Below are 21,739 nucleotides of genomic sequence, written 5' to 3'. Positions count from 1 at the left end.
GATGTTCTCTTGATAAGTGTGTGAATAGGACAATTTTCCAGTCCTGTTAAGCCTTCAAAATGTAACGAGTTATTTTGGATGTCATGGAAAATGTAGGGAGTACAACGTACATTATTTTCTTTAGGAATGTAGTGAAGTAAAAGTAAAAGTTGCCCAAAATATAAATAGTAAAGTAAAGTACAGATACCCCCAAAAACGACTTAAGTATTTTTACTTAAGTACTTTACACCACTGCCTGGTATAGGGGGTGTCATGCTCTTGTGAATTTTGGGGAAAGCGTATATGACAAGTGTGGCTGGGTAGTCAATGTTCATATTCTCATATTCTATCTTTGTAATTTCCCCTTCGTTCAAAAATGTACTCAATTTATTGTGGATCAGAGACTTGATTAATTAGTAGGGTCCTTAGGAAGTCTTTTGTAAAATTCATTATCACTAAGAGAGGCAGGTTGAGGTTTCCAGGGTTAGAGTAGTGCAGAAGTTGTCGTATGCTGAGGCAGTGACGAAGGCAGAGAAAGATGGGTCAAAGAGGAGGGTTCCTGAAAGGAGTGGTGTGAGTAGAAGATCTGTACCAGTATTTGTATTTTTGTAGTTATTATGGATCCCCATTATCTGCTGCCTTGGCAACTCTTCCTGGGGTCCAGCAAAATTAAGTCAGTTTATACAAATTTAAAATCATTACAATACATTCACAGATTTCCCAACACACTGTGTGCCCTTAGGAGAGACTGACATGCATATTATTCATATTTGCTCTCTGTGTACATCCAGGGACCAGCAGTGCTGCCCTTTTCTCAGCCAATTGCAATTTTCCTAAGACCCTTTTTGGTGACACATAACCACACGACTGAACAGTAGTCAAGGTGCGACAAAACTAGGGCCCGTAGGACCCAGTACAAAGGGATAGGCCAACAAGTGATATATGTTTTAGTAAGATTGGATTTTTGCATTTATAGCAATGGCTATCAACTGTATTGCAGGGATGGAACGTAAGTCACAGAAAATGTAGGTCGTAGTGGCAGCTGCAGAGAGAAATTTGGGTGTAGGAGACTTGATGTCAGAGTTACAGGGTGTGTTGTGTGGTGGTGTCCTGTCTTTTAAGGCTTTTGGCCTGAGGTAGGACTTGATAGATTAAATAGTGGAGTAGGGTGGTGAGTTTTTGGTGATGGTAGGGTATTTGTTGATTTATTTTTCAAGCAAAGTATAAGGGAGTTATACTCCAGTCTAGTAGGTGGCGGTAATACAACATAATTGAATGCCAACTGCCCTTAAACCAAAGAAGAAGTTGTTGTACATAGAACACACAAGCGTGGCGTTGGAGAGATTAAAGAAGCCGGTAAAAAGCTAACATATTTACTAGCTAGGTTTCCTGCTAAAATCGCCATTCGCTGAAGAAAATATGTAAGTAGTTTAAATAACCAATGTGTGCATTGTTTATATACAGAGCCTCATCACTGTGGAAAGAATTCTGGGTAAACTTGGCTAGCTGGTTAACGATAGCAAGTCATGATGACCTAACGTTACTAGCGATAGTAACTACTGTAGCTAGCTAACCATAATAAACCTAGGAATTTATCAGCCAGCAAGCTAATACGTATTGCCTTTGGCCACTTCATGTAAAACAGTTTTCCACTTTGTTAGCAGCTAACTGTTGGTCTGAATTAACGTTAGTTTTGTCAAGTCTCAATCATCATCATCATCATCATCTCGATCAACAATGTTTGAATTGCCTGGAGTTTAACTCTGTTAACAATAAGTATCCTCAATAATCCTTCCAGGAGCCTGTTAAATAAACCCAAGTCGGAGATGACTCCTGAGGAGCTCCAGAAACGCGAGGAGGAGGAGTTTAATACTGGGCCCCTGTCTGTGCTCACCCAGTCTGTCAAAAACAACACACAGGTCCTCGTCAACTGCCGAAACAACAACAAGCTGCTTGGCCGTGTCAAGGCATTTGACAGGTATTTATGTAGCTAGGCCACTGTAGTTGGGAAGTCATCAATTGGAGTTATATGGTTAATCACAAATGTCCAACAAATACAGACACAAGATAATGTGTGCATTTTGTTATCACATGTTACCCATATCCCCCCCCACAAAGACTTGATTCTTAATGCTTTTTTGGTTAACTGTATACATTTGTATTCCCCTCTCAATGCAGACACTGCAACATGGTCCTGGAGAATGTGAAGGAGATGTGGACAGAAGTGCCCAAGAGTGGCAAGGGCAAGAAGAAGTCCAAACCAGTAAACAAGGACCGTTACATCTCCAAGATGTTCCTGAGAGGAGACTCTGTGATTGTAGTGCTGAGAAACCCCCTCATCACAGGGAAATAGACTGTTCATTTGCCCACTTCACCTGTCTTTGTCAAAGAGATGATGGCAGGCAGTGGATGGACTGTCATTATGTGAAAATAATGTTTTGTTTTGGAACAGAGAGGAATCTGAGCTGTGTTTATAATTTAATGTGAGAAAATGATACCAAGTTCACACTTTGGATTGCTGATTAAGATCATTCCTGCCGTTCTATTTTGTTTATGGGGCTAATTTAGTTTTTCATTTTAATAGTAAAAGATGAGAAGTATGGTATTTGGTGTTGTGAATACGTCTACACACTCTTAGAACATAGCCAGATGTATTCTCTACTGTATCTCAAATAGTTTCAGGCTCGAAAGCAAGGGATATGTTGGGATGAACAGAACTCTGACTCTTGACTTCTCTCTTTCCTCCTCCTTCTCTCCATCCTCTCACTCTCCTCTAGCCTGTTTCCCCAGGCAGAAGCTTGGGTGTCAGTGTTGATTTCAGGTGGCAGCGCTCAATATGCGACAAACTGCCGTTTAAAGAACCATGCATTATAGATGAGACCAGATGTGCTGACTGTCACTTCACACCCTGCTCTGCGTTCTCCGTATCATCTTGTCCCTTCGCTGCGACTCACCCCATCCTGACCACTTTGTTAGCTAATTGTCTCAATAGCATATTTATTTATTCTCAAACAGTTGGCACTTAAACCAGTGCGGTTGACTTGGGGCTTGAGTGCCCGTCCCAAGGTTATTGGCTGTAAGTGGCATACTGTATAGTGCATTCGGAAACTATTCAGACCCCTTGATTTTGTTACGTTAGAGCCTTATTCCCCCCCCCTCAATCGCCACACAATACCCCATAATTACAAAGCAAAAACATCACATTTACAGACCCTCAGACCCTTTACTCAGTACTTTGTTGAAGAACCTTTGGCAGCGATTACAGCCTTGAGTCTTCTTGGGTATGACGCTACAAGCTTGGTACACCTGTATTTGGGGAGTTTCTCCCAATCTTCTCTGCAGATCCTCTCAAGCTCTGTCAGGTTGGATGGGGAGCGGCGCTGCACAGCTATTTTCAGGTCTCTCCAGATATGTTTGATCGGGTTCAAGTCCGGACTCTGGCTGGGCCACTCAAGGACATTCAGAGACTTGTCCCGAAGCCACTCTGCATTGTCTTGGCTGTGTGCTAAAGGTCGTTGTGCTGTTGGGAGGTGAAACTTCGCCCCAGTCTGAGGTCCTGAGTGCTCTGGAGCAGGTTTTCATCAAGGATCTCTGTATTTTGCTCTGTTAATCTTTCCCTCGATTCTGACTAGTCTCCCAGTCCCTGCCTCTGAAAAACATCCCCACAGCATGATGCTGCCACCACCATGCTTCACCGGAGGGATGGTGCCAGGTTTCCTCCAGATGTGACGCTTGGCATTCAGGACAAAGAGTTCAACCTTGGTTTCATCAGACCAGAGAATCTTGTTTCTCATGGCCTGAGAGTCCTTTAGGTGCCTTTTGGCAAACTCCAAGTGGGTTGTCATGTGCCTTTTACTGAGGAGTGGCTTCTGTCTGGCCACTACCATAAAGGCCTGATTAGTGGAGTGCTGCAGAGATGGTTGTCCTTCTGGAAGGGGCTCTCATCTCCACAGAGGAACACTGGAGCTCTGTCAGAGTGACCATCGGGTCCTTGGTCACCTCCCTGACAAAGGCCCTTCTCCCCCGATTGCTCAGTTTGGCCCGGGCGGCCAGCTCTAGGAAGAGTCTTAGTGGTTCTAAATTTCTTCCATTTAAGAATGATGGCCACTTTATTCTTGGGGACCTTAAATGCTGCAGAAATGTTTGGTACCCTTCCACAGAGCTAGTTTTCTGTCTCGGAGCTCTATGGACAATTCCTTCGACCTCATGGCTTGGTTTTTGCTCTGTCAGCTGTGGGACCTTATAATGACCGGTGTGTGCCTTTCCAAATCATGTCTAATCAATTTAATTTTACCACAGGTGGAGTCTAATCAAGTTGTAAAAACATCTCAAGGATGATCAATGGAAACCGGATGCACCTGAGCTCAATTTGGAGTCTCATAGCAAAGGGTCTGAATACTTATGTAAATAAGGTATTTCTGTTTTATTTTTAATACATTTGCAAAAATGTCTAAACCTTTTGTCACTTTGTCATTAAGGGGTATGGTGTGTGTGTTGATGAGGATTTGTTTTTTCTTTAATCTATTTTAGAATAAGGCTGTAACGTAACAAAGTGTGGAAAAACTAATTTTGCAGGACTCTTTTAAATCATCTGTTGTCTGAATTGAGACCTGTGCATGGCTCTTTAGGTTTGTTCAAAGGTCACAAAGTATTCCCTGCTGGGCATACAGAGTAGCACAATTAGTTATGCATAAATCTCATTATGTCTTATTGATTGACATCCCCTAAACTTGAGTCCCAGAGGAGGGACATGATACATGAACATTGAGGAATTTTGCCAAATGCTTCCTTTTCCCCAAAATAACCAGGTCATTTTCTGGAAGCTATTTGTTTGCTTTTCCCATCTTGAATGTTGTGAAGTTGATGCCATTTTCATTTAAGTTTAATTGAATGTGCTTTGAAATTTAAACACGTTTGCAGAGCAGTCAGAAGCATGATGGGAATCTCACAGTTACCTATAGGCATCTTAGCCTATATCTCACTCAGTCTTATGTGTTGATTCCTATTCCATATTTTCCATTGAGGCGAGTCCTCTTATAGATGACTATAACTATTGTTGTGCTTCTTTATTCCCATAGCTACTTCTTTCTTACTCATGGTACTGCATCACACATGTTCTTTTGAGTTTGCTCTTTTTGGCCCACCCAGTCCTTCCAAGCCTGGGGCTGTCCTCCAGGTCTCCAACATATGAGGGAACATATCTTGGGCAAATACATCCTCTTCATGCCCCCCACCCCCTCTCCCTGTTAAATTGCTCGCCCTAAGGGCCACTGCACCTGTGGTATCTCTTTGTGTGGGGGGCAGTTCTCTGTCTCTGATTTACAGCCCTCAGGTGAAGCCTTCGGGGATGTGTGTGTCAGAGGGAGAAGAAACTTAAAACGAACTTGGATAAAACTCAAACTAACCTCCCTCATCCTTGTCTTTGTAATCTGTAGGCCAACTCATTATTTTCCTGATCAAGGATCAGAGATGAAAGAAACATTCCTATTTCAATTTTTTTGGTCTCTGCAGCAGTTCATGTTAGCACCAATAACACAGTATTTTCAATCTCTTGAGTGTTCTGTTTAGTGAAAAGCATGCACACCTATTCATTAATTCTTAATGAGTTATAGAAAAGGGTGCCAAGTGTCTTTACGCATGAGTGAGACTTCTTGAGTCCATTTCCCTCCAGATTTTGGGGTGTGACTCTTCAGCAGGAAGGAGGATGTTTTATTCAGTAGGCAGCTGGAGCAGAAGGCGCGATAAGAGGGGAAGTGTGATTATGATAGCGATCGGCCATGCATCGATACTCTCCCCTCCGTGCAACGCGACACCCTCACACAGCGGGCGGGTCACACTCGCCATCGATCTTGCCTGGTAACCCGAACCGCTGCAGTTTGTTTCCAAGCAGATCCATGGTCGGGGTATCAGTGCCACGAGGCATGTGGAGAAAGAGTGACAGAGAGTATCAACTCTGTAAACACAGCAGTGGAGGCTGCTGAGGGGAGGACGGCTCAACATAATGGCTGGAACGGAGCAAATTGAATATCTGATACCACATGTTCTGCTTCAGCCATTACCACGAGCCAGTCCTCCCCAATGAAGGTGCCACCAACCTACTGTGACATACACAAACACACTTTAGGTCACCTCATCCCAGTGAAAGAAAAAATGCTGCTACCCAACATATCATTATTGAATAATTTTTTGTTAATTTAATTAAGCCTACATATAGGAGTTTTAATACATGTACATCACATACTGTATGTTATTGGCAGACTAAAGGGAAATGTGGCGATACAATGTGTACTGATATATGGCCACGCCAGCTATGTTGAGCTGCTATGTGTTGTTCTTTTCCCTGATAAGTCAGATAAGGGCGCAACTATAGACTAGATGGCAACAAATGTAGTTTAGGTATACAAACTGACTGGAATATTTTTTTCTCAAACAAAATAGTAGGCCTACACTTCATTATCAATATTAACCCATAAAATCATTCTCCTCTTAATAAAAACAGGTAGTATCTTCCGCCATCTAGCGGCGGATATTAGTATTGTATTTTGTTTGGCTGCCCAGCAGAGGGCGTGCTTAAACCTTTTAACTACTTCAGGCTACATGAGTGCAAAATGCTGAGCAACACTCAATACCTGTCAAACACCACCAGTCTTCAGACCGAGCAAACAGTTGAAGAGGGACAAACCGTTAAGGTTTGATAAAGCATTGTCCTCACAAAGAAAAAATTAAGAGTTTCAGCTCTATATCCTCCTTAACATAGACCTATCTTCTTCCACTGTGCTGTGACTTACATATTTGTGCCTTAGGTCATCTTCCCCATTTCCCCTAGTAGAGGTCAGAGACCTAGTCAGCTCATTTGGGCTACATTTCTTTAGCTTCCTTCAGCAGCCCAGATCTCTCAACCCCCCCCCCCCCCCCCCCCCCCCCCCCTCCTACCTCTCTCCTGTCCAAACACACACTCCTTTTCATAAGAAAATGTTATCTATTATGCACAGTGAAATAATCCATGACCCATATTAATCCTAATTAAAATGATTAGTACTCAACCCCTTGCCTCCACCACCATTCACATTGTTTTCCAGACTGAGTTTAAATCTCTTCTCTCATTTTTGCTACAGTCCTACAATGCAGTAAACTAGATTCCTGATTTACATAATGCCCTCTCTAAAAAAGAGGGCACAAACTCTCTCTCACACACACACCTAATGTACCCGGGTCTTCCACTTATCTCTCACTGTCCAGCCACTCTAACATAACCTTGGTCTCTACCTTAATCTAACTCTCATATTATCTAATCACTTGTGTCCAAGTCCAACAGGTACCATGTGAAACTGTGCCAACTATGGAGAGAGCTGACGTCACACTGGAAAAGTGGTACAGAGGACAGGAGGGGAGAATCCTAGCATTACAGCACAGTCTACTTCTAGGTGAACCACTTTCTGGGAGTAGAGGGACTGTCTTTGACTCACACATTTTCATTTTCTCACCAGTTTCAAACACATTTACATGCTTGGATGTGGAAAATCTGATTTATATAATTAACATGAGTTTAAAAATTAATTTCAAATGTGTACTCTATTTGTGGGTGCAGTTTCAGTAGTGGCCAGCAGACAGCAGATTGAATGGAGGGAGCTCAAATTGTGTGACAGGCTGACAGTTGCTCTGTAGACAGCTGTCGTGTGTGTTCAGGCCTACCAGTGGCTTCAGATGTTTACACATGCCATTGAGACATAATGCATTCCTTCCTCTTCTGCTCCAGTTCCCTCTTCCCCCATAAGGAGAAAAATGCTACAGTATCGCTCAAGACGTTTTAGGAATGCAGTGCAAGATATCATGGTGGTGACAGCACTGTATCATTTGCTATATTCTTTCCCATTATCTTCCTCCTTCATTATGTATGAAGTTAGAAGGCCTATGGTGGTGGCAGGTAGCCTAGCGGTTAGAGCGTTTGGCCAGTAAACGAAAGGTTGCCAGTTTGAATACCTGAGCTGGCAGGGTGAAAAATCTGTCAATGTGCCCTTGCGCAAGCCACATAACCATCATTTGCTCCAGGGGGGCAGTACTACTATGCCTTACCTACACAGTTCACGGCACCTATGTGGCTATATATATATATATATATATATATATATATTTGTTTTGCCTACATACAGTCTACAACTAGTTTCTTAAACTATTTGTTTTCTCACCACTATTCACCTTATGTGCACAACGTTGATTATAGGGCAGTCTTGTTTAGTCCAACAGGCCTATGTTGCTTAAATAATTATAAATACAGTTTGTTCCCAACTTTCTATCAACCTTGAATACCCGAATTGGAGTTATGCCTTTCAACCACTAGGGAAAGGCAGAGCGAGGTGGATTTTTTTCAAAGGTTAGTGCAATCCGGCATCCTTGGGCCATGGACATCACTCCCCAAAACCAAACCGTTTTAAAATGTCCACTTCAATGGGGGTAGGGACGTCCCAATGATCCCAGATAGCAAGGACCTATTTTCTAACTACAGAGAGGAGGGGCCGGTGAACATGGAATGAAAACCTACTTCGAGTTAAAAGCTGGTTTAAACACCAACGAAATTACGCAGACCGGGACGAAGGTCTAGAGAAGGTTCACAGCATATTACCGATCAAGAGGAGTTCCCACTTTGACAAAAATAAGAAAGCGACTTTAGTTTGTCCTGGCACGGTTTATGGTAGCCTGTTTAGAAAGGAGAGATGAGTCTCGGATCCTGATTGGAGTTGACAAGCGCGCTCCTCTACTGTATCCAGCCTTTCAACCCCTCTCTCCGAAACCAGGAAATCGTCGAGGTGTGCTTATCTTTATCCTGCTTGTGGATCGTAGGCTACCCCTTTGCGGGTAGATACATGTGTATCTCGCCGATATCGTCGTCTTTTATTTAATTGTTTTGCTTTTGAACCCGGGCTCAGATCTGAAGCCGAAAAAACTGCATCGGAGAGGATCTCTATTCTCGTCCAACAATGAGGTAAAGCGGGTCAAATCTGATCGGTCTGTTCATTGTGTTTATTTTGTTTTGGAACTACAATACAACAGTTTTGTGCGCTTGTAGTGCACGAGCATGGACGGTGCAAGTTTTTGTTTAGAGTCTGTCACATGATTTATCATGTAACACCGATAGATCTCGAACTGTTTCGGTAGTCTAGTTTGGACTCAAGATAGACTAAACATGTCATTAAAGTGACCGCCAGACTAGACCAACTTGTTTCAATGTAGAATACCTAATACAATGTTTCACTTTGTAGCCCAGTTGAATTTTGGAACGGGGCTGAGTGAGAGGAGAATCGGAGAAGTGCAAGCTGGAGCTGTGTCTGTCTGGTGTCAGTCAAAAATGTATATGACTCTGTCCCCTTGTCATACAGTAGTAGCCTGTTGCTCTGTCATAGTTGAACATTGTTTAGTGGCCTAATTCCAGTACATTAGGCCCAGTGGGCATTAGAGCGGGTAATTTGTACTTTACTTGAATAACAATTTGTGTCCCATAGTGATTTAGGTTTATCATGGAATCAAGATTTATTTGGGAAATGGGACTGCTGCTATCTGCAATGGTGCCCTGTGGTTGAGCACTCTTGTGTAAGCTGGGCATGGAGCAGTCTGGTCAGCTGGCTTGCCGTATAACACCACGTATCCATGCAACGTCTCTATTTTTTTCACTCTGGTAGTTGGCCAACCAGGGCTGTACACGGAACCAAATTGCGCCGAGCATGGAACACTCCAGTCTACAAATTCCACATCCTGTTGAAGCCTGTGCAGTTGGCAATTACACACTTTGAAGCAGACACTGGTTAGGCTTTTCTGGAATGTTATTTTTTTTCTTCTTCTGATTCAAACACAATGGCCCCTCGCATATGACCTGGGTATATGTACATTTGTATACTCTGACTCTATCCACAAGGTATATTTGTAGTATTTCCATAACCTGTGCAACGAGTTCTGTATCTTTAACCAATCTTGAATCTCTCACTGCTTTTGTAAAACCTAGTTGGGCAAGTAAGGCCTTGTATTGTTTTTAACCTGTTGCTGATCACTTTGGTTTACTTTGCTAAAACCAACACTGACCTCTAGGCCTACTAAATTGTCTCCGGCCCCACCTAAAGAGGTCATGTCATTTACCTTGCTTACATAATGGGTGAGGAATGTAATGTTGTCGGTCACATCATCAAGTTCATTGTCCTCCAGCATAGTCTACCGTATTTGAATGTTGACACAGAAGTGCAGCCAACTGGTTAAATGTTCCATGGTTTCTCCCAATATAGGTAGGCCTAGCCCTAGATCCTGAGCTGACCCAAATCTAATAAATAGAAACCTCAGTCAAAACATCCAAGGCAGTTTGTTACATGTTCTCTGTCCACCCTGGCTTTGCATACATTCTCCCTATAAACATAATCAGCTGAGCCTTTCTGGCCAGTTTCCTCCATGTTTCTCTCTGACTGTATGCACACTGACACACAGGAAATAAATCAGTCTTCATTAATAGCAGCTGGAGGATTCATTGTTAACAATGTGACACCTGCTGTGATTCGCTCCAGGTGTCTGACACTAAGTGACTCCCCCCTGGGCTGGGCTAGCATACAGTAGGCCTACGCAGGACACCCTTCAAGTGTAAGGTGGTTGTGAAACATGCCACATTTGATCTAACAAGTCATTCCATGCGCTGTGTTGAAACCAAATCAAATTTTATACAACAGGTGTAGGTAGACCTTACAGTAAAATGCTTACTTACCATGGTTGGAGTCAATTTGAATTGAAGACAGTCAATTTTGGAAGTAAACCAAAATTACAATTCAACAATCAAAAAAACTGAATTAGTTTTCACTACTCAATAAACTGAAAAGTACAAACTTTTTTATTTCAAAAGTTTAAAAACGTCAATTTTAAATTCAAATCACTTCCTGAATAGACTGCCTTCCATTTGAGTTAAGCCCAACATGGTTACTTACACCATATATACAAAAGTATGTGGACACCTCTTCAAATTAGTGGATTCGGCTATTTCAGCCACAACCGTTGCTGACAGGTGTATAAGATTGACCACACAGCCATGCAATCTCCAGAGACAAACATTGGCAGTCGAATGGCCTTACTGGAGAGCTCAGTGATGTTCAACGTGGCACTGTCATAGGATGCTACCTTTCCAACAAGTCAGTTCGTCAATTTCTGCCCTGCTAGAGATGCCCTGGTCAACTGTAAGTGCTGTTATTGTGAAATGGAAACGTCTAGGAGCAACAACGGCTCAACCGAGAAGTGGTAGTCCACACAAACTCAGAAAGGGATCGCAGAGTGCTGAAGCGTATAACGTGTAAAAAATTGTCTGTCCTCGGTTGCAACACTCACTACTGAGTTCCAAACTGCCTCTGGAAGAACTGTTCGTCAGGTTTCCATGGCTGAGCAGCCGCTCACAAGCCTCAGATCACCATGCACAATACCAAATGTCGGCTGGAGTGGTGTAAAGCTCGCCACCATTGGAAACACGTTCTCTGGAGTGATGAATCACACTTCATCATCTGGCAGTCCGATGGACAAATATGGGTTTTGCGAATCAAATTACATTTTATGACACATGCACCAAATACAGCAGGGGTAGATCTTACAGTGAAATGCTTACTTACAAGCCCTTAACCAACAATGCGTTAAGTAAAAAATAGATAAATAGAAAATAAAAGTAACAAATAATTAAACAGCAGCAGTAAAATGAACAAGTGAGGCTATTTACAGGGGGTACCGGTACAGAGTCAATGTGCATGGGTTAGTTGAGGCAATTGAGGTAATATGTACATGTAGGTAGCGTTAGTGACTATACAAAAATTATAAACAGAGAGTAGCAGCAGTGTAAAAGAGGGGTCTGGGTAGCCCTTTGATTAGCTGTTCAGGAGTCTTATGGCTTGGGGGTAGAAGCTGTTAAGAAGCCTTTTGGACCTCGAATTGGTTCACCTTTACCGCTTGCCGTGCGGTAGCAGAGAACAGTCTGACTAGGGTGGCTGGAGTCTTTGAATTTTTTGGGGACTTCTTCTGACACCGCTGAGTATAGATGTCCTGGATGGCAGGAAGCTTGTGATGTACTGGGCCGTTCGCACTACCCTCTGAAGTGCCTTGCGGTCGGAGGCCAAGCAGTTGCCATACCAGGCAGTGATGCAACCAGTCAGGATGCTCTCAATGGTGCAGCTGTAGAACCTTTTGACGATCTGAGGACCTATGCCAAATATTTTCAGTCTGCTGAGGGGGAAAAGGCTTTGTCGTGCCCTCTTCACGACTGTCTTGGTGTGCTTGGACCATGTTAGTTTTGTTGGTGATGTGGACACCAAGGAATTTGACGCTCTCAACCTGTTCCACTACAGCCCATTCGATGAGGATGGGGGTGTGCTCGGTCCTCCTTCTCCTGTAGTTCACAATCATCTCCTTTGTCTTGATCACGTTGAGGGAGAGGTTGTTGTCCTGGCACCACATGACCAGGTCTCTGACCTCCTCCCTATAGGCTGTCTCATTGTTGTCGGTGATCAGGCCTACCACTCTTGTCATTGGCAAACTTGATGGTGTTGGAGTTGTGCCTGGCCTTGCAGTCATGAGTGAACAGGGAGTACAGGAGGGGACTGAGCACGCACCCCTGAGGGGCCCCTGTGTTGAGGATCAGCGTGGCGGATGTGTTGTTCCCTACCCTTACCACCTGGGAGCGGCCCGTCAGGAAGTCCAGGATCCAGTTGCAGAGGGAGGTGTTTAGTCCCAGGGTCTTTAGCTTAGTGATGAGCTTCGAGGGCATTATGGTGTTGACCGCTGAGCTGATGCCAGGAGAACGCTACCTGCCCAAATGCATAGTGGCAACTGTAAAGTTTGATGGAGGAGGAATAATGGGGTTGTTTTTCATGGTTCGGGCTAAGCCCCTTAGTTCCAGTGAAGGGAAATCTTAATGCTCAGCATACACTGACATTCTAGATGATTCTGTGCTCCCAACTTTCAGCATGACAATGTCCCTGTGCACAAAGCGAAGTCCATACAGAAATGGTTTGTCGAGATCCGTGTGGAAGAACTTGACTGGCCTGCACAGAGCCCTGACCTCAACCCCATCGAACTCCTTTGGGATGAATTGGAACGCAGACTGCAAGACACCCACTAATGCTCATGTGGCTGAATGGAAGCAAGTCCCCGCAGCAATGTTCCAACATCTAGTGGAAAGCCTCCCCAGTAGAGTGCATGCAACAAGAGCTTCCAAAGGGGTGACCAACTCCATATCAATGCCCATGATTTTGGAATGAGATGTTCAATGAGCAGGTGTCCACATACCTTTGGGAAAGAGCTTGTACCCTACATGACCAATGACACAGAGTTAAAGAAGAATCGAAAACACAATAATGAGGCTATATACAAGGAGTACCATTACAATATCAATAGGCAGGGGTTTATTTTTTTCACCTTTATTAAACCATGTAGGCCAGTTGAGAACAAGCTCTCATGTACAACTGCGACCTGGCCAAGATAAAGCAAAGCAGTGCGACAAAAACAACAGTTACACATAAACAAACGCACAGTCAATAACACAATAGAAACATCCATGCACGGTGTGTGAAAATGTAGAAGAGTAGGGAGGTAAGGCAATAAAGAGGCGAAATGATTACAATTTAGCATTAACACCGGAGTGCTAGATGTGCAGATGATGATGTGCAAGTAGAGATACTGGGGTGCAAAAGAGCAAGAGGATAAGTAACAATATGGGGATGAGGTAGTTGGGTGAGCTGTTTACAGATTTGCTGTGTACAGGTACAGTGATCGGTAAGCTGCTCTGACAGCTGATGCTTAAAATTAGAGCGGGAGATATGACTCCAGCGATTATTTTTTTATTTTTGCAATTCGTTCCAGTCATTGGCAGCAGAGAACTGGAAGGAAAGGCGGCCAAAGTAGGTGTTGACTTTAAGTGACTAGGCATCAGGATATACTATACTGGGCTGGCAGGTAGCCTAGTGGTTAGTGTTGTACTAGTAAGCGAAAGGTTGCAAGATCAAATCCCCAAGGTAAAAATCTGTCGTTCTGCTCCTGAACAAGGCAGTTAACCAACTAGGCTGTCATTGAAAGTAAGAATTTGTTCTTAACTGACTTGCCTAGTTAAATAAAGGTCAAATATATACTGTATGTCTACAAGCAACAGCTCTCGCCAGTTTGACATTTTCCCCTTTCACTCTCTCCACGCTGAGCACATACTTATTCATTTTTTTGTTCAACATTGTAGTCATTTAGCAGACACTCTTATCCAGAGCGACTTACAGGAGCAATTAGGGTTAAATGTCTTGCTCGATTACTGGCCCAATCCCTTAACCGCTAGGCTACCTGGCGCCTTGTGTGTTTAGAGTAATAAAAGGCTGCTCTCATCAGTTTTTAAAATGTTCTCCTTTCACTCTCCATGCTGAGCACATGTAGTATTGATCTACTTAAAAGCAAGAACACCGATTCTGACTCACCTTCAGTCTCCTTTTATTTCTCTCACATCATTCTTTGTCTGCCTGACTGTATTGAAATGAGCTATGGAGCCCAGACTGGAAGGGCTATGGAGACCAGACTGGAAGGGCTATGGAGGCCAGACTGGAAGGGCTATGGAGCCCAGACTGGAAGGGCTATGGAGCCCAGACTGGAAGGGCTATGGAGGCCAGACTGGAAGGGCTATGGAGGCCAGACTGGAAGGGCTATGGAGGCCAGACTGGAAGGGCTATGGAGGCCAGACTGGAAGGGCTATGGAGCCCAGACTGGAAGGGCTATGGAGGCCAGACTGGAAGGGCTATGGAGGCCAGACTGGAAGGGCTATGGAGGCCAGACTGGAAGGGCTATGGAGGCCAGACTGGAAGGGCTATGGAGGCCAGACTGGATGGGCTATGGAGGCCAGACTGGATGGGCTATGGAGGCCAGACTGGAAGGGCTATGGAGGCCAGACTGGAAGGGCTATGGAGGCCAGACTGGAAGGGCTATGGAGGCCAGACTGGATGGGCTATGGAGGCCAGACTGGATGGGCTATGGAGGCCAGACTGGATGGGCTATGGAGGCCAGACTGGAAGGGCTATGGAGGCCAGACTGGAAGGGCTATGGAGGCCAGACTGGAAGGGCTATGGAGGCCAGACTGGATGGGCTATGGAGGCCAGACTGGAAGCCGGTGGCTAGTGTAGACTCACAGGGAGGGTATTCCACTTGCTACCCTCCCCTCCCCCTCTACCATCATCAGTGATCTTTTGACCCTGTGACCCCTGGTTGAGGAGTCAGGAGCTATTATGTCTGATGTTTAGGTGTTTGTCTAACTTTGTCTCTGTTTGACACAGTCATTAGTAACATTCATTGCTGTAATCATGTAGTTAAGAATTTTATGGCACAACGTCATTGTGTATTTGCCATCACTAATCATTTGGTGTATGTTGGTATGGTGATTTCTATGTCTCCATAAGTAAACTATTTCCTTAATTCCTTTGTTTATGAAAGTACATTCAGGTGGGTTCCCTGTACAAAAATCAATGGGATTCTCCCTCACCACAATGAGAGACCGTGTGGTAGTATCACCAAAGAATACTTTGCACATCATTTATACATTAACACTAAATGTCGCTGTGGCTGAGCAATCTGTGCCATGCATTATCACAAGCTCTCCCATTTAACGCTACTGGCCTTTTATGTCAACACCTGATCAACACTCCCCCATAACAATTTACCCCCATCGGTCCTCCTTGTTCTAGGGCAAATAAATAGGCCTTTATGTGGGGGCCTGCCTTGGGATTAGAAGCAGTGCACAATGTACAAAACCTTCTATTGTCTCAATAGTGCCAAATCCAGTTTCCTTGGTGGTTGTTGTGGGTTTTCTTCTATTACTAAGCATCTAGATTACAATATCCCCCTCCTTGTTCAGAGGTGTTACTCAGACGTATACAGTCTAGGCGTCTGTAGAATGGTGGGTAGGGCATGGTAAACCGGAAGCAACAATAGGGCTTTGTTCTTTGCCTCTGACAAAAGAATCCTCTTTACCCTCCTTTAGCATGGTACACTGACGGTGAATCAAACGCACGTGTCATATAATTAGGTACAACTCTCAATTCTATGAAATTGCGCAAACGCCAAACATATCGCAGTGTGTTGGGATAGCACTTAGCTCTGGAGCCTGCAGCCTTGCTGGCTCGGTCCTAGTGGCTATCAGAGGGTCTAATTAGCCGCTACTCTCTCAGGTTTGGGACACTCGTGCATATAGTGGAGGCACGTGTGAATAAGCAAATGGAGGGTCGAGGGTAAGGGGTGATTTGGGATTCAGCCTGACACTCCCATATTTACCATTTAGGTTCCTTCCCTCCACCCTAGCTAGTATCCTTCCACACACCCATATCCCTCATTCCCAATGCTCCCAGTTTCTCCTTTTATATCCCATCAGTGAGAAATGTAGTGCTGCAGCTGATCCATATAGATGCTGTAGGTCAGGAGGAAACTGTGTTCACAGAGCCACTGTTGCCTCTGGAACAACTGTCATCATATCCTCCTCCTGGTTCCCTGGGCAGCTCCAGGCCTTGGTTGGCTTTGTCCCAACGAGCCCAGGGCATCAGCATAGCTACACAGGGTACAAGTTGCACCGTCACTGTGGAGCTGTAGGTGAGCGACTAACCACTAGGCATTGGATACCATAGAATTAGGACCTAGAATAGTCATTTAATAGGATCTCTATGTTGGATACTCTAATAGTGGTTGCTGGCCATGGCTGAGACAGGCTGGGTCTTGTTGCAGTAGCCATGCTGTAATGATTTAATGCATGGTCAGCAAAGGCTGCCATTTCTCCTTCCTCCTCTTCTCTTTGTTTCATAACTCTCTCTTCCTCCCTAGGCAAATATTAATGTCTAGTGATTCACTGTTGTTCTGAATCAGATTGCTAATGGGCGCACACACACACACAGAGAGTAGGTTCAGGAGAGTGCCACTCCATAATGTGGCATAATGGGTGTCTGTGGAGAACGGTTTTATAGTGACAGCCATCGCACTCTCTCTGTCATGTCTACTGACTTTCCCCTACAGACATACATGAGGATGCTGAGAGTGCATTGACTGGATAAAAGCTATATTTTGGTTGAAAGATTTATATCGAGGCTCAAGCGATGCCACTGTGGGTTAAATAGATTGGGCATCGAAAACTATTTCCTGCATGGGCGACATTTTTGTGAATGAATAGCGAAGCGAATAATCGTGTTTACCGAAACTATCAGCTTTTGTGCTATCGCTGGGACTGGTTGCCTCTTCAGATCTCCCAGTTGGGTCTCTCCGTCTGATAATATCTATGTTGAATAATTCTAGGTTTTAGTCATTTGGATACCTTTTCAATGGGTAGTGAATTCTTGTATCGTCTCTATTGAATGTCCACAATGGGCTGTAACTGTAAAAATGACCACCTCATTCAAAAGGTAGACTTACTGATCCTCGTTCCATTGCTTCATTTTCAAGTAATAAGCATGTTCATGCATGAACTTTAGTGGCCACGAGGCAAGTTGAACCGTTTTGAAGACACCGTGCATACCATCAAAGAGTAGGGCAGCAACATTTGATAGATACATGATTTGATTGTGTACTTAAGATGAAAATGAGACTTCCTGTGTCTTGACCAGCGTTGACCCGTTTTGAGGATGGTGATAAAGGAATTTCCACTACTTCTACTCAGCATCTATACTGAACAAAAATATGAACGCAACAATTTCAACGATTTTACTGAGTTACAGTTAATAAAAGGAAATCAGTTAATTGAAAAACATTTATTAGGCCCTAATCTATTTATTTCACATGAATGGGCAGGGGCGCAGCCATGGGTGTGCCTGGGAGGGCATAGTCCTACCCACTTTTTTAATTTAAATGTTATCTTTATTTAACTAGGCGAGTCAGTTAAGAACAAATTCTTATTTTCAAGGATGGCCTATAACAGTGTGTTAACTGCCTTGTTCAGGGGCAGAACGACACATTTTTACCTTGTCAGCTCGGGGAGTCGATCTTGCAACCTTTCGGTTACTAGTCCAACGCGCTAACCACTAGGCTACCTGCCGCCCCACTTGCGGGCAAGGCCCACCCACTGGGAAACCAAGTCCAGCCAATCTGAATAACTTTTTTTTTTACCCACAAAAGGGCTTTATTACAGACAGAAATACTTCTCCGATTCTTCAGCTGTCCAGGTGGCTGGTCTCAGACGATCCATCAGGTGACGAAGCCGTATGTGGAGGTCTTGGGCTGGAGTGGTTACATGTGGTCTGCGATTGTGAGGCCGGTTGAACGTACTTCCAAATTCTTTAAAATGGCACATTTTAAAGTGGCCTTTTATTGTCCCCAGCACAAGGTGCACCTGTGTAATTTTCATGCGCTTTAATCAGCTTCTTGATATGCCACACCTGTCAGGTGGATGGATTATTTTGGCAAAGGAGAAATTCTCACTGACAGGGACTTCCACAATATTTGAGAAGCTTTTTGTGCCTATGGAACATTTCAGGGATCTTTTATTTCAGGTCATGAAACCAACACTTTAAATGTTATTTTTGTTCAGTGAAATATATAGCTAATGCTAAGTGTCAAGCCAGAGGCAGGCAGCACTCACAGACCTCCATAAAAGTGAGTTATCAACTCAATTTAGATTCTATCCTTCCTCGCTCCCTCTTTTGTGCACGGTGAGTTTCATACCCATAGCATATTCTCTGGAGATGTGGACATAGTTACATGTCTGGACAACAGATAGGGAGATGGTGGGGAGTTTCTCTTCATCTCTCACCCCCTAATGAGGGGGATCTTCTCCAAGGGGGTTTGCCGCCTCCTCTGCCTCCTTAGCTTCTCAGGGAGGATACGCTTCGACATGTAAAAGGAATTAAGCAAACGCAGAGAGGAGAGCGATGATTCGATGGTCCAAATAAGGGCATAGTGAGTGCCAGTCACAGCCCCCCCAGAGCGCTTCAGGAGCTGGAATGCTGCTTTTGCTCCTCGGCCTCTTTCAAGTGGTCAGAGGCCTGGCCCAGACAGCCAGGGAACGTTTCCACAACGTTGGAGAGACCTATTCCAGAGAAACTCAGGCACCGATGAGTCAGCACACAAAGAATGCTGACGCAAAGAATGCTGAGTGGTTTGAACTTGACTGAGGAAGAGAAAGTGAGAGAGTTGGTGCATAAGAGTTTGAGGCCGAACATAAGAGACAGAGAATGAGAGTCCGACACTTTGAGAGAGAGAGAGACAGGGAAAAAAGATAGCCAGCTAAGTCTGTGTCGCAGCATGCTAGGACCTGTGTGAGGGAGCAGGCACGCGGAAGGGAGGGAGACGGAGAGAAGGATAGAGTTAGGAAAGTTACCAGCAGTAGGCCAAGGATTACCACAGGGGCCCTGGTCCTCCTCAATCTTTAGTCTGGGGCTTCAGTAGTCAGCCAGTCACTCCATATGGTTAGCCTCTTACAAATACCTGTACTTCAAGGGTCTGAGGTATGCGGTCCATCTTCACAACTGTTTATTTGGACAGCATTAAATAACTTAGGCTGTACGCTTAAGAGGATGCTCTGTGTTTTTGTATTTGAGAGATTAACACTACTTGTTATTCAGTGAAGTTACCGTCTGTGTCCCACTGTGTGTCAGTGTCACTTGGGCCAGAGGTATCACTGAGTCTGTGATGTCACTGACAGCCCTGTACTTGACTGGAGGGTAAATTCATTGAGGACAATACAGTCAGATGACACTGGTAACTTCAACTGTCAGTGTAATTTTTGAGCCAAAACGAATGCAATTGTTTATGTTTTTGTACATAAACTGGATAAGAGGTCACACGGTTGGTCACCTATGCCCCTGTCGTTTGTGTGTGTACTCACCTGGTGATGCTAGAGAGAGTCCCAGGTTGTGAGCTGTATCCTAGAGAGACAGGACCAGGTTATTTCTACTCTGCTTTTAAGAATGTGTGATATCGGTATCTGCATCATCATCATCCACCACATGGAACTGTGGTCTATATTTCTATCAAGGCTGAGAGGGGGAGTTAACGTTGCTTTACTTTTCATTGTTTTAGCTCTCACTTCAAATGAGATGTTTTTCAAAGCGTTTTAAAGCGGGCTGAGAGGGAAGAGGACCTATGAGTGAAATAACATTTGCTCACATTTCCAATAGGCGTGAAGTCCTCCTGAGATCTGAATAAACTGAACTGTGATACCTGTTATTCATTCCCTTTAGTCATGTTCAATATGACTCATGATTTACGACTCAAACTCTTATCTTTGGAAAAATAAAAAGCTTTTAGAGTAGAGCACCGTTATTGATTTGTATATGACTGTATCTGTGACCAAATTAGAGCGCAATACCGATTTTTGTATTGATCTGTTGATGTGATGTGCTAAACTGGACAATTTGTCTGGCATGAATGACCACAAGGCACAATGGCAGGACATGGCAAGCACTTAACATACTTTTGTATAGATAGTGTATGTGGACACCCCTTCAAATTAGTGGATTCAGCTATTTCAGCCACACCCGTTGCTGACTGGTGTATAAAATCAGGTACACAGCCATGCAATCTCCATAGCAAACATTGGCAGTAGAATGGCCTTACTGAAGAGCTCAGTGACTTTCAACATGGTACTGTCATAGGATGCCACTTTTCCAACAAGTCAGTTTGTCATTTTTTACCCTGCTAGAGCTGCCCCGGTCAACTGTATGTGCTGTTATTGTGAAATGGAAATGTCTAGGAGCAACGACGGCTCAGCCGAGAAGTGGTAGTCCACACAAGCTCACAGAACAGGACCGCAGAGTGCTAAAACGCTTAGCGTGTAAAAACCATCTGTCCTCGGTTGCAACTAGAGGTCGACCGATTAATCGGAATGGACGATTAATTATGGCCGATTTCAAGTTTTCATAACAATTGGTAATCGGCATTTTTGGACATGATTGTGGCCGACTACATTGCACTCCATGAGGAGCCTGCATGGCAGGCTGACTACCTGTTACGCGAGTGCAGCAAGAAGCCAAGGTAAGTTGCTAACTAGCATTGATTGTTTTTTATAAGATAAGTTCAATCTTAACATAATCACTAGTTAACTACACATGGTTGATGATATTACTAGTTTATCTAGCTTGTCCTGCGTTGCATATAATGGATGTGGTGCCTGTTAATTTCTCATCGAATCACAGCCTACTTCGACAAACGGGTGATGATTTAACAAGAGCATTCACGAAAAAAGAACTGTCGTTGCACCAATGTACCTAACCATAAACATCAATGCCTTTCTTTAAAATCAATACACAAGCATATATTTTTACACCTGCATATTTAGTTAATATTGCCTGCTAACATGAATTTCTTTTAACTAGGGAAATTGTGTCACTTCTCTTGCGTTCCGTGCAAGCAGTCAGGTTATATGCCGCAGTTTGGGCCGCCTGGCTCGTTGCGAACTGTGTGAAGACCATTTATTCCTAACAAAGACCGTAATTAATTTGCCAGATTTGTACATAATTATGACATAACATTGAAGGTTGTACAATGTAACAGCAATATTTAGACTTGGGATGCCACCCGTTAGCTAAAATACGGAACGGTTTCGTATTTCACTGAAAGAATAAACGTTTTGTTTTCGAAATGATCGTTTCCGGATTTGACCATATTAATGACCTAAGGCTCGTATTTCTGTGTGTTATAATTAAGTCTATGGTTTGATATTTGATAGAGCAGTCTGACTGAGCGGTGGTAGGCAGCAGCAGGCTCGTTAGCATTCATTCAAACAGCACTTTCGTGTGTTTGCCAGCAGCTCTTTGCTGTG

The 21,739-nt window shown here is 43.9% G+C and overlaps 2 protein-coding genes across 6 annotated transcripts in view; both read left to right on the top strand.

Moving 5' to 3' along the window:
• Positions 1 to 1,272: 1,272 nt before the first annotated feature.
• Positions 1,273 to 2,584, top strand: LOC115206431 (small nuclear ribonucleoprotein Sm D2). The gene is made up of 3 exons (XM_029773426.1): positions 1,273 to 1,400; positions 1,778 to 1,957; positions 2,158 to 2,584. Coding segments are annotated over exons 1-3 (357 nt in total). The 5' UTR covers positions 1,273 to 1,398; the 3' UTR covers positions 2,333 to 2,584.
• Positions 2,585 to 8,347: 5,763 nt separating this feature from the next.
• The window catches only part of vaspb (vasodilator stimulated phosphoprotein b), a 33,674-nt gene continuing 20,282 nt past the window's right edge, over positions 8,348 to 21,739 (top strand). For 2 of the 5 annotated variants that reach the window (XM_029773424.1, XM_029773421.1), the window contains exon 1: positions 8,351 to 8,959. In XM_029773424.1, the coding sequence (XP_029629284.1) occupies positions 8,955 to 8,959 (5 nt within the window). In that variant the 5' untranslated portion in view covers positions 8,351 to 8,954. Of the gene's footprint in view, positions 8,960 to 21,739 lie in introns of all 5 variants that reach the window. The other 3 variants (XM_029773425.1, XM_029773423.1, XM_029773422.1) reach the window with 3 other exon arrangements.

The sequence above is a fragment of the Salmo trutta genome, chromosome 13, assembly GCF_901001165.1.
Source record: "Salmo trutta chromosome 13, fSalTru1.1, whole genome shotgun sequence".
NCBI lineage: Eukaryota > Metazoa > Chordata > Actinopteri > Salmoniformes > Salmonidae > Salmo > Salmo trutta.
The sequence above is the reverse complement of the archived record's forward strand: the minus strand, read 5'-3'. Positions and strand labels throughout refer to the sequence as shown.